At 40.9% G+C, this 12,431-nt stretch overlaps 1 protein-coding gene and 1 pseudogene across 17 annotated transcripts in view; one reads left to right on the top strand and one right to left on the bottom strand.

Moving 5' to 3' along the window:
- LARP4 (La ribonucleoprotein 4) overlaps window positions 1–12,431 on the bottom strand; it is an 81,510-nt gene that overhangs the window by 38,101 nt on the left and 30,978 nt on the right. For all 17 annotated transcript variants that reach the window (XM_012441389.3, XM_012441395.2, XM_012441393.2 and 14 more), the window contains 3 exons: window positions 11,343–11,418; window positions 5,028–5,164; window positions 2,232–2,335 (listed from right to left, as the gene is read on the bottom strand). In XM_012441389.3, coding sequence (XP_012296812.2) covers window positions 2,232–2,335; window positions 5,028–5,164; window positions 11,343–11,418 — 317 coding nt within the window. The remainder of the gene's footprint in view (window positions 1–2,231; window positions 2,336–5,027; window positions 5,165–11,342; window positions 11,419–12,431) is intronic.
- Window positions 6,239–6,631, top strand: LOC105709487 (small ribosomal subunit protein uS8-like; annotated as a pseudogene).

Raw genomic sequence — 12,431 nt, 5'->3', positions numbered from 1 at the left:
TTAGCCAGGCGTGGTGGCATGCACCTGCAATCCCAGCCAGGAGGCTGAGGCAGGAGAACTGCTTGAACCCAGGAGGCGGGGGTTGCAGTGAGCCTAGATGGCACCACTGCACTCCAGCCTGGGCAACAGAGCCAGACTCCCTCTCAAAAAAAAAATTATTTATAGCTGTATCTATATAAATATAGATAGATAGGTAAGACAGTGAACATTAAGTATCCTTAAGAAGTAAAAGAAGGAGCCGGGTGCCAGTGGCTCACACCTATAATCCCAGCATTTTGGGAGGCTGAGGCAGGAGGATGATGAGGTCAGGAGCTCAAGACCATCCTGGCTAACACGGTGAAACCAGGTCTCTACTAAAAATACAAAAAAAAAAATTAGCCAGATGCGGTGGCAGGCACCTGTAATCCCAGCTACTTGGGAGGCTGAGGCAAGAGAATTGGCTGAACCTGGGAGGCGGAGGTTGCAGTGAGCCTAGTTCACACAACTGCACTCCAGCCTGGGTGACAGAGTGAGACTCAGGCTCAAGAAAAAAAGAAGGAAAGAAAATATCTACCGAAATAGCAAAGGTAAAATGTAGCTTGGGAGCTCAGTGGCTCACTCCTATAAAGCCCAGAACTTTGGGAGACTAAGGTAGGAGAATCACTTGAGCTCAGGACGAGCCTGGACAACACAGCTAGACACGTTTTTACAAAAAAAATTAAAAGTTGGCTGGGCATGATGGTGGGCACCTGTAGTCACAGCTATTCTGGATGCTGAGGTGGGAGAATGGCTTGAGCAACAGAGTTTGAGGCTGCAATGAGCTATGATCCTACCACTGTATTCCACCCTCAGAGACACAGCAAGGCCCTGTCTCAGAAAACCATTGATTGAGGAAAAATTTCTTTTTTAACATGAAAAAAAATTTAAAAGAAGCAAAAAACAAAAACCCCTTGAAAACCCAACAAAACATTTGATGCCTTTTTTTTAAAACTTTTTTTTTTTTAAAAGACGGGGTTTCACCATGTTGGCCAAGGTGGTCTTGATCTACTGACCTGGTGATCTACCCGCCTCAGTCTCCCAAAGTGCTGGGATTACAGGCGTGAGCCACCATGCCTAGCCTTATCTGTTTTTATGTGTATGAACTCTTTGTGTATTCAGAATATGAATTATTCTAACTATAAAAATGATAATGAAGTGGGCACAGTGGCTCGCGTCTGTAATCCCAGCACTTTGGGAGGCTGAGGTGCACAGATCACTTGAGCCCAGGAGCTTGAGAACAGCCTGGGCAACATGGCAAAACCCCATCTCTACAAAAAAGTACAAAAATTAGCCAGGCATGGTGGCATGTGTCAGTAGTCCCAACTACTCAGGAGGTTGAGGTGCAAGGATCGCTTGAGCCCATAAGGTCAAGGCTACAGTAAGCCACGACTGTGCCACTGCTACCCCAGGTGACAGACTGAGATCCTGTCTCAAAAAAGTAAAATAAAATTCTATTCTAAATGGCTAATAAATTACAATGTCAGTTACTAATTAATCCTCATCTTCTTTAATGTATATCACGGGAACTTAATATGAAGCTCTGCGGCAAGTGATTATGACATGGGATTCAGATCAGAGCAATCATGTTCACACTCAAATTCCTAATTTAAGAGCCCATGTATCCTTGAGCAAGCTACTTAACCATCCTAACAATCAGTTACTTCCTCAGTAAAACAGATAATAAAGCCTTTGGCTTTAAATAACTGTGAAGTACATAATAGCTAGTAGAGCCTAATTGTCAAATTTATTATGTTTCAATCAAATATTATTTTATTCTGGTACCTGTACCACACCATCTTTATGACTGCCAAATTTGCTTTATATAATATTTTGCTGAACAACAGGGTTAGTCCTGCCTCCTTAAACCTTAATCAAAATCTAGTTTTTCGTTCATTCTTACAGATGAATTCTCAAGATCCCAAAATAGTCTATTTATATATTAGTTGCCATGAAATGAATCTAGCAAATTCAGAATTAGTTTCACTGCAATATTTAGTCCACCCTTCTAACAGAATAATATCTTTTCATTCCTCTATACCATTCTAGTATTTCAGGATTAATGAAACAAATTAACACAGTAATTGATGAAGGCACTGGCTTACATTTTGCTTGTGTACCTCTTCCAATTTGTTTTTCTTTCCCACGAAAGGCAGGAGAGACCTCTTCCAATTTAAACAGAGAACTTTTAGTGTTAACAATGATTAATAATTTACCTCTATTGGTGTTGTTTCAGGAATCTCTCTAAGAATTACAATACAACGCTTATGACTTGGTCTCACTTTCTCACCCTTCTCATCAACTTGTACCATGGGAGAAGCTGAAATTTAAAAGAAAGCGTATCATTCAAATGACAAGTATTGCTTATAGCCATTACTGGAAAAAAAAAAAGAAAGAAAAAAGCGACAAATAGTGATATTATTAATGCCATTAAAAAATTATTCAATTTACTTTCCAACTGAGTAAATCTGCAGATGTTGTGTTAATATTCTAAAGAAACGAAATTGTAGAATCAAAGATTATAGGTATGACAATTTTTTTTGAGATTTATATGTAAAAAGAACACTGTCAAATGTTATTCACTGTAAAAATATTCAGAGTACTTACTCTGTAACTTTGACACTGCCTTCAGGGAGCATAAAACATGTATCTAATAAGGCAAATTTCTTTTATACAATAACCAAATTCTTCGTTGAGATAACAACTGGATAGATAACTGGATATTAACAGAAATTATCGTATTTTCATTAGCAAAACACTATTCTAAGGAATGTAATAAGATCTGAGATGAAGAAATTCTTCCTAAGATTAAAGTTCAAGAAGCCCTTAAACCAAGAACTACACACAAATTATAAGCTAGTCTTGATTTCAGCTTAATCTTGCATACTACACAGACCCAAAAGCCATCTTTTAAATGCTGATCATACGGAAATATTATACTAAATATAGTACCAAATAGCCAAAACATTTATTTCTAGTCCCTTCATAGAGGGAATATACCAGATCTCCCTGAGTAGGTAAGTACATACAACAAAAGAAGTAAGTGTGATGGCATGGGTATAAGAGCCAGGTTCCAGCCTGAACAGGTGGGGAATTCTATCTCTCTTTGTCAACTTTTATGTAGACAAGACTGTGCCATTTTAAGAAATGATGTCTTTACAAATCAATGAGAGATTCTATAAATGTTTGTAATCCTCTGGGAATGGAAATCTATTCCCATGTAAGTCTATAATCAGACTTGCTACACTTAACTTTTAAACGTTTTCAACACATCTCATACAAAAGTGAAGATCTGGCGGGGTGTGCTGGCTCCCACCTGTAATTCGAGCACTTTGGGAGGTCAAGGCAGGCGGACCGCCTGAGGTGAGGAGTTCAAAACCAGCCTGACCAACATGAAGAAAACCCGTTTCTACTAAAAATACAAAAATTAGCCAGACATGGTGGCGCATGTCTGTAATCCCAGCTACTCAGGAGACTGCAGCACAATTCCTTAAACCTGGGAGGCAGAGATTGCGGTGAACTGAGATCTCCAACCTGGGCAACAAGAGCAAAACTCCCTCTCAAAAAAAAAGGTGAAGATCTGCCTTTATTCCCTCAAATAATTAACAAAACCCACTTAGTATCAAGAAATACTGATACAAGACACAAAATCCAGCAAAAATGTTTAAAGCTTCAATCAAGAAATAAAAATTCATAACCAAACTTCAGAGCAGTATTTGTCAAATTGCCCATCGCAACTCATTAGTAGGTTGTAAAATCAACACGTCTATTACAAATATTTTTATTTGGGGGTAGGTATATGGTGTGTATTGGACTATGATGTAAAATGTACTTCTTATTTGGGTTCAAAAGCTTGAAATACATTTTTTAAAGGTTATGTGATAACAATATCTAACAGTCCAGAAAAATGAGATTTAATTTAAATTAAATTTAATTGAAAAAAATTTTCTGGCCGGGCGCGGTGGCTCAAGCCTGTAATCCCAGCACTTTGGGAGGCCGAGGCGGGTGGATCACGAGGTCAAGAGATCGAGACCATCCTGGTCACCATGGTGAAACCCCGTCTCTACTAATACAAAAAATTAGCTGGGCACGGTGGCGCGTGCCTGTAATCCCAGCTACTCAGGAGGCTGAGGCAGGAGAATTGCCTGAACACAGGAGGCGGAGGTTGCAGTGAGCCGAGATCGCGCCATTGCGCTCCAGCCTGGGTATCAAGAGCGAAACTCCGTCTCAAAAAAAAAAAAAAAAAAAAAAAAGAAAAAAATTTTCTTTTTTTTTGAGATGGAGTCACTCGGTTGCCCAGGCTGGAGTGCAGTGGCGCCATCTCGGCTAACTGCAACCTGTCTCCTGGGTTCAAGTGATTCTCCTGCCTCAGCCTCCCAAGTAGCTGGGATTACAGGTCCTGGCTAATTCTTAAGTAAGCATGATGCTGAACAACCAAGGTGCAAAACTGCGACAGAAGCCGTATAAAGGCTGGGCATGGTGGCTCATACCTGTAATACCAGCACTTTGGGAAGCCGAGGCAGGTGGATCACGAGGTCAAGGTGTTCGAGACCAGCCTGAACAACATAGTGAAACCTCCTCTCTACTAAAAATACAAAAAAATTAGCTGGGCTTGGTGATGGGCGCCTGTAATCCCAGCTCCTTGGGAGGCTGAGGCAGGAGAATTGCTTGAACCCAGGAGGCAGAGGCTGCAGTGAGCTGAGACTGCACCACTGCACTCCAGCCCAGGCTACAGTGCAAGACTCTGTCTCCAAGCAAAAAAAGATAGAAGGATGGCTTGAGCCCAGGAGTTCGAGGCTGTTGTGAGCTGCGATTTGCACCACCATACTCCCACCTGAGTGACAGAGCAAGACCCTGTCCCACACCCAAAAATAAAAAAAAGAGAATTTGGAACAAAACAATAAAATAAAGGGGTTGGGGGCAGTAAAAAACAATTCTCTATATGATCAGAAGTCAAAATAACATGTAATGTGCAAAATTTAAAAAAAAAGCTAAAAGGTATTTTTACGTACATCTTAACACTTCAAGAATTAGATCAGGATCCGTAGTCAACTTCTTTATTTCTTCCATGTTGGCAACTGTCCAAATTGGGATGAACTGATCACTATCCATTTGAGATATCAAGTAAAGATCCTTTGACAAATTTTCTCTGAAAAGAATAAACAAAAGCAATAGTCCTATAAAACAAGCAATTATTAAAAAGCACCTAATGAGAAGAGGTATCTTATTAACTTTTCTTACTTTTTAAACGCATGGAAATAAGATTAATAACACTAAACTTTTCAGTGAACTCACAAAAGTTGTTAAAAGTTCAAAAGACACTAATGTAATATATATACATTAGTTAATATAACTTTTACAGTATCTAAATTCCCAAACACATCTAGCACAACAGTGGACAATTAATTATATTGATATATGAATAGGCTTACTATTACAAGTAGCATTTTAACAAAACATTACATATAGCACAGTCCCATCTTATAAATACTTCAACAGTGATATTAGAATATGCATGACAAAAACTGTAGCTCAACTATGAACTAAATCATGAAGGATTTTCTATTTCTTCTTTTTTTTTTTTGAGACAGAGTCTTGCTGTTGCTCAGGCTGGAGTGCAATGGCGTGATCTCGGCTCACTGCAACCTCCACCTCCTGGGTTCAAGCAATTCTCTTGCCTCAACCTCCTGAGTAGCTGGGATTACAGGCACGTGCCACCATGCCCAGCTAACTTTTGTAGTTTTAGTAGAGACAGAGTTTCTCCATGTTGGTCAGGCTGGTCTCAAATTCCTGACCTCATGATCCGCAGGCCTCAGCCTCCAAAAGTGCTGGCATTACAAGCGTGAGTCACTGCGCTCGGTCAGATTTTCTATTTCTTAATGTATGTATTTTTCTTTTTGAAATAGAGTTTCTCTTTTGTTGCTCAGGTTGGAGGTGCAATGGCACTATCTCAGCTCATTGCAACCTCTGCCTCCTGCGGTCAAGCAGTTCTCTTCTCTCAGCCTCCCAAGTAGCTGGGATTAGGCATGCACTACCAAGCCCAGCTAATTTTTGTATTTGGTAGAGAAAGGGTTTCCCATCTTGGCCAGGCTGGTCTCAAAACTCCTGACCTCAGGTGATCCACCTGTCTCAGCCTCCCAAAATTCTGGGATTACAGGTGTGACCCACTGCACCTCGCCAAAATATATATTTTAAATTATTTAAGTCCTCATGCGCCACCACAATGGTGCACATGAATGTCCTTGCTGATGCTCTCAAGAACATCAACAATGCCGAAAAGAAAAGCAAACGCCAGATGCTTATTAGGCCATGCTCCAAAGTCATCATCCGGTTTCTCACTGTGATGATGAAGCAAGGTTACATTGGTGAATTTGAAATCACTGATAATCACAGACCTGAGAAAATTGTTATGAACCTCACACGCAGGCTAAACAAGTGTGGAGTGATCAGCCCCAGATTTGATGCGCAACTCAAAGACCTAGAAAAATGGCAGAATAATCTGCTTCCATCCCGCTAGTTTGGTTTCATAGTACTGACAACCTCAGCTGGCATCATGGACCATGACAAAGCAAGACGAAAACACAAAGGAGGGAAAATCCTGGGATTATTTTTCTAGGGATGTAATACATATATTAACAAATAAAATGCCTCATGGACTCTGAAAAAAAAAAATTACGTAAGTCAAACACGCTTATAAAAATGCACACATTGGCTGGGCGACGTGGCTCAGGTCTGTGATCCCAGCACTTTGGAAGGCTGAGGCGGGTGAATAATTTGAGGTCAAGAATTCAAGACCAATCTGGCCAACACGGTGAAATCCCCCACCTCTACTAACAATACAAAAAATTGGCCAAGCGCGGTGGCTTAGGCCTGTAATCCAGCACCTTGGGAGGCCGAGGTGGGCGGATCACCAGAGGTCAGTTTGAGACCAGCCTGGGCAACTTGGCAAAACCCTATCTCTACTAAAAATACAAAAACTAGCTGGGCGTGATGGTGCACACATGTAATCCCGGCGACTTGGAGGCTGAGGCAGGAAAACTGCCTGAACCCAGGAGGCAGAGGTTGCAGTGAGCCAAGATGGAGCCACTGCACTCCAGCCTGGGCGACAAAGACTCCGCCTCAACAAAAAAAATTAGTCAGGCTTGGTGGCAGGGGCCTGTAATCACAGCTACTCAGGAGGCTAAGGCAGGAGAATCACTTGAACCGGGGAGTCGGAAGTTGCAGTGAGCCAAGATCACGCCATTGTGAAACTCCATCTCAATAAATAAAAATAAAAAAATACATATTTAATATTAACACAAAAGATTCTTTAAGGTGCATTTTTAAAAAAGATGCAAACACTTGCATCTTACACACAAAACCTTGTTTAATAAACTTAAGTAAAATCAAATTCACACCTTGCTATTCACATCAAATATCCTTTGAAGCAGTCTGGCTATAAATAGCTGGAAGTTTTTGCTTATAAGCCCCCTTCTCAAAGAGTACTGAACTGACCACCCTATTTAAAACTGCAACCACCCAGGCACTCCTGATTTCTGTACTTGCATTTAATTTTTTCCCATAGCGCTTATCACCTAACATACTTCTGAGTTGTTTATTTATGATGTTTGTTTTGTGTTCCCCCAGTCAGAATATAGGTACTATGGAGGATCTTCGTTGTTCCATCAATAATGTGTTGGCCAGACACTGTGGCTCATGCCTGTAATCCCAGCACTCTGGGAGGCCAAGGCGGGCAGATCACCTGAGGTCAGGAGTTCAAGACCAGCCTGACCAACATGGTGAAACCTGTCTCTACTAAAAATACAAAAAATTAGCTGGGTGTCATGGCAGGTGCCTGTAAGCCCAGCTACTCGGGAAGCCGAGGCAGGAGAATCATTTCAACCCGAGAGGTGGAGGTTGCAGTGAGCCAAAAAAGAAAAGAATCTGAAAATAAGACAACTGTAGACATGATCTTTACAAAACTAAAAAGCTATAGCCTAAATGAACTCTGAAATTTAGCAGATCTATTTTTATACAGTGATTCAAAACTCTTAGCTAAAGAAACTGTACCTTGTCAGAAATAAATCAAATTAATGGACATAACATCTAAGATTTGACTATTCATGAATAATACCTGATATGTTTTTTCCACTTTTTTAAATTATATTTTATTTTATTATTTATTTATTTATTTTTTAATACCTGATATGTATTAAAGGCAATTTTGCTGAGCTATAAATGTCAATTACCCAACTGGTTCAGACCAGATCACAGTCCTGAGTAGGATGTGTTGGATCATGATCAGTAGGAACTCCCACTGCAACAACTAAAAAAGCTTGGATAAACTACAAAAAATCATGTGTTTGGAGATGTGGAAGAACTGCGGAAGCTTCAATCACAAAAGGACTAAAATGCCCGAAAAGAAGATCTTTCTTTCCCAAGAGCATTTGCAGATCTTAACTCAGACTCTACTGGACAATAGAGAAACCAGCAGATCTCTAGGCAGTTGTGTGTAAATATGTGGTATGTGTAATGGGCACAGAACTAAAATTATGAATTAAAATTATGGGAGCCACCAATACAGCTGATTTTCTCAATACAATGTTCCCTGAGTTTTAAGGGGAAAGATGGGAGATAGGCTGAAAAGATGCAAGCAAAAATGCTGCAAATGCAGTCTCCCCCTTAAGACATTGCCAATTTTCAAGTAGTATGGGGTAAGAAGTTAAAACATCTAAATCTCAAACCTCTATATTAGAGATCTAAATCTCTTTTATTTTCTAAGATGAGGGTGACTGCCAAGCTCTAAATCAAAAGCCTGAAAGAAAGGCCCATGTAGAAGGAATAGAACTAAATCAAAGGTGAATTGAGTCTAATTAAAATGGTTGCTCAGCCCTGACCTAGCTCAATTCCTCATTGGATTGAAGCAATTAACATTTCACTCTCTGCCTGACAGAAAAAAAGCTCAGACTCTGTCTAGTTATATCACCTGCAGCTTCTATGCTTCTTTTGTATGTAATGTACAGCATACAATCAAAATTTACAAGACATACAAAAAGGCAGTAAATCATGACAGATAATTCAAGAGAAGAAGCCCTGACAATACAAGCAGACCCATAAACGATCCAGTTCGTAGGTGTAAAATTCACCCAGGCTGGAGTGCAGTGGTGTGATCTCAGCTTACTGAAAACTCCACCTCCTGGGTTGAAGCAATTTTCCCACCTCAGCCTCCCAGTAGCTGGGACTACAGGTGCATGCCACCATACCCAGCTAATTTTTGTATTTTTACTAGAGACGAAGTTTTGGCCAGGCTAGTCTTGGACTCCTGACCTCAGGTGATCCACACACCTTGGCCTCCCAAAGTACAGGCTAAAGCAACTATTACATATATTTTATTGTTACTGTGTTTTTTTTTTTTTTTTTTTTTGAGATGGAGCCTCATTCTTATCGCCCAGGCTAGAGACTAGCCGTGATCTCAGGTCACTGCAACCTCTACCTCCTGGGTTCAAGTGATTCTCCTGGCTCAGCCTCCCAAGTGGCTGGGATTAGAGGAACCCACTACCACACCCAGCTAATTTTTGTATTTTTAGTAGAGATGGGGTTTTGCTATCTTGGCCAGATTGGTCTCGGACTCTTGATCTCAGATGATCCATGCACCTTGGCCTCCCAAAGTATAGGCTAAAGTAACTATTACCTTTTTTTTTTTTGAGACGGAGTTTCGTTCTTGTTGCCCAGGCTGGAGGCCAGCCATGATCTCAACTCACTGCAACTTCTGCCTCCCGGGTTCAAGTGATTCTTCTGCCTCAGCCTGCTCAGTAGCTGCAATTACAGGCGCCTGTCACCATGCCTGGCTAATTTTTGTATTTTTTTTTTTTTTTTGAGACAGAGTTTTGCTCTTGTTACCCAGGCTGGAGTGCAATGGCGCAATCTTGGCTCACCACAACCTCCGCCTCCTGGGTTCAGGCAATTCTCCTGCCTCAGCCTCCTGAGTAGCTGGGATTACAGGCATGCACCACCATGCCCAGCTAATTTTTTGTATTTTTAGTAGAGACGGGGTTTCACCATGTTGACCAGGATGGTCTCGATCTCTTGACCTCGTGATCCACCCGCCTCGGTCTCCCAAAGTGCTGGGATTACAGGTGTGAGCCACTGCGCCTGGCCAATTTTTGTATTTTTAGTAGAGACAGATTCACCATCTTGGCCAGGTTGGTCTCAAACTACTGACCTCCAGTTATCCGCCTACCTCGGAGTCCCAAAGTGCTGGATTATAGGCATGAGCCACTGCACCCAGCCAATAATTTTTTTTTTTTTGCCCCCTTCCCAATAATTCTTATCTATAAATAAGACTTTTCCAAGCCGGGTGCAGTGACTCATGCCTGTAATCCCAGCACTTTGGGAGGCTGAGGCAGGAGGATCACAAGGTTAAGAGATCGAGACCATCCTGGCCAACACAGTGAAACCCTGTCTCTACTAAAATACAAAAATTAGCTGGGCGTGGTGGTGCACGCCTGTAGTCCCAGCTACTCGGGAGGCTGAGGCAGGAGAATTACTTGAACGCAGGAGGCAGAGGTTGCCGTGAGCCGAAATCAGCCACTGCACTCCAGCCTAACGCAAAAAAAAAAAAAAAACTTCTCCAAAAGTTTGCCTGAAACGACTCCTTATTTAATAGAAGACATTGGCAATATAAATTCTCTGTCCAACTCCTTACTATTTTGCCAAAAATAACTCTATGATTAATATTATAAGAATCAACTATTAAAACATAAATTAAGAAATAGCTGCTTTTTTTTTGACAACTCCAAGACTGATAATGTTCACAGAAAAAACAACCAATGGAAATGTCATTATCTTTATATAAAGAATAGAGCCTCTGCATATCAAATTGAAGACTACACTTTTAAATCTAGTTAAGAGGCCAAGTGTGGTGGCTCATGCCTGTAATCCCAACATTCTGGAAGGCAGAGGAGTGTGGGTCACTGGAGGTTGTGAATATGAAACCAGCCTGGTCAACATGGTGAAACCCCATCTCTACTAAAAATACAAAAATTAGCCAGGCATGAAGGCTGCACGCCTGTAATTCCAGATACTTGGGAGGCTGAGGCACGAGAATCTCTTAAAGCTAGGAGGGGGAAGTTACAATGAGCTGAGATTGCACCACTGTACTCCAATTCAGGCGACAGTGCAAGACTGTGTCTCAAAAAAAAAAAATCTAGTTCAATATACTGAACAATAATACAAAACACATCATTAAAAGAAAATAATAATCACTCTCCTTGCACTCTATTTCACACATATTTTACATCTACTAATCAAATTCAATAAAGGAGAAACAGCAATATAAAACGAAGTACCGTGAAAAACAGAATTCTAATTGTTTCTTCAGACATTCTTTTAGGTCTTCTGTAGAAATTGCTGAATTGCTTTCTCCTGATGGTAGAAAAGAAGAGGAAAAAAGTTAATAGCATGTTATCTGAAGTGATAAATCTGACATATTGTTGTGCTCAGAAGCCACAAAGTCTAAAATCAAAATTCACAACAAAAATATTTTTTTGAGAGAGAGAGAAACAGGGTCTTCCTTTTCTCTAAGGAGTACAGTGGTGTAATCATGGCTCAATATAGCCTCAACTTCCTGGGTTCAAATGGTCCTCTCACCTCAGCTTCTTGAGTAGCTAAGACCACAAACTTGTGCCACCACACCCAGCTAAATTTTTATTTTTGTGTAGAGATAGGATCTCACTATGTTGTCCAGACTGTAAACTCCTGGGTTCAAGCAAATCTCCCACCTTGGCCTCCTACCATAGGTGTAAGCCACTGTGTCTGGCCCAAACTGTATTTATTATTTGGACAGTTCAAAGACTAACTAATTTCTCTCAAGCTAGATATTCTTTCATCAGACACATTTCATAATAGTTTAAGAGTTATTTTTGGCCGGGCGCAGTGGCTCACGCCTGTAATCCCAGCACTTTGAGAGGCTGAGGTGGATAGATCACAAGGTTAAGAGATTGAAACCATCCTGGCCAACATGGTGAAACCCCGTCTCTACTAAAAATATAAAAATTAGCCGAGTGGCTCCTGCTTGTAATCCCAGCTACTCAGGAGGCTAAGGCAGGATCGCTTGGACCTGAAAGGTAGAGGATGCAGTGAACCAAGATCGTGCCACTGTACTCCAGCTTGGGCAACAGAGCAAGACTCCGTCTCAAAACAAACAAACAAACAAAACTCATCCACCTAAATGCTAAATAAGCAATCAAATTCATTTAACGTTCCAATGTCATTTATAGAAAACTCATTAAAACACCAACTGCTTGCCATCTCACTTCAACTCTGTGTTCAAAGTTGGCAGTTGTTAGGCATACATACACACACACATATATATACACATAATTTTTTTTTTCAGGCACAGTTTCACTCTGTTACCCAGGCTGGAGTGCAGTGGCGCT

Source organism: Aotus nancymaae, unplaced genomic scaffold (assembly GCF_030222135.1).
Source record: "Aotus nancymaae isolate 86718 unplaced genomic scaffold, 86718_ANA_hifiasm-v0.15.2.pri h1tg000016l, whole genome shotgun sequence".
NCBI lineage: Eukaryota > Metazoa > Chordata > Mammalia > Primates > Aotidae > Aotus > Aotus nancymaae.
The sequence above is the reverse complement of the archived record's forward strand: the minus strand, read 5'-3'. Positions and strand labels throughout refer to the sequence as shown.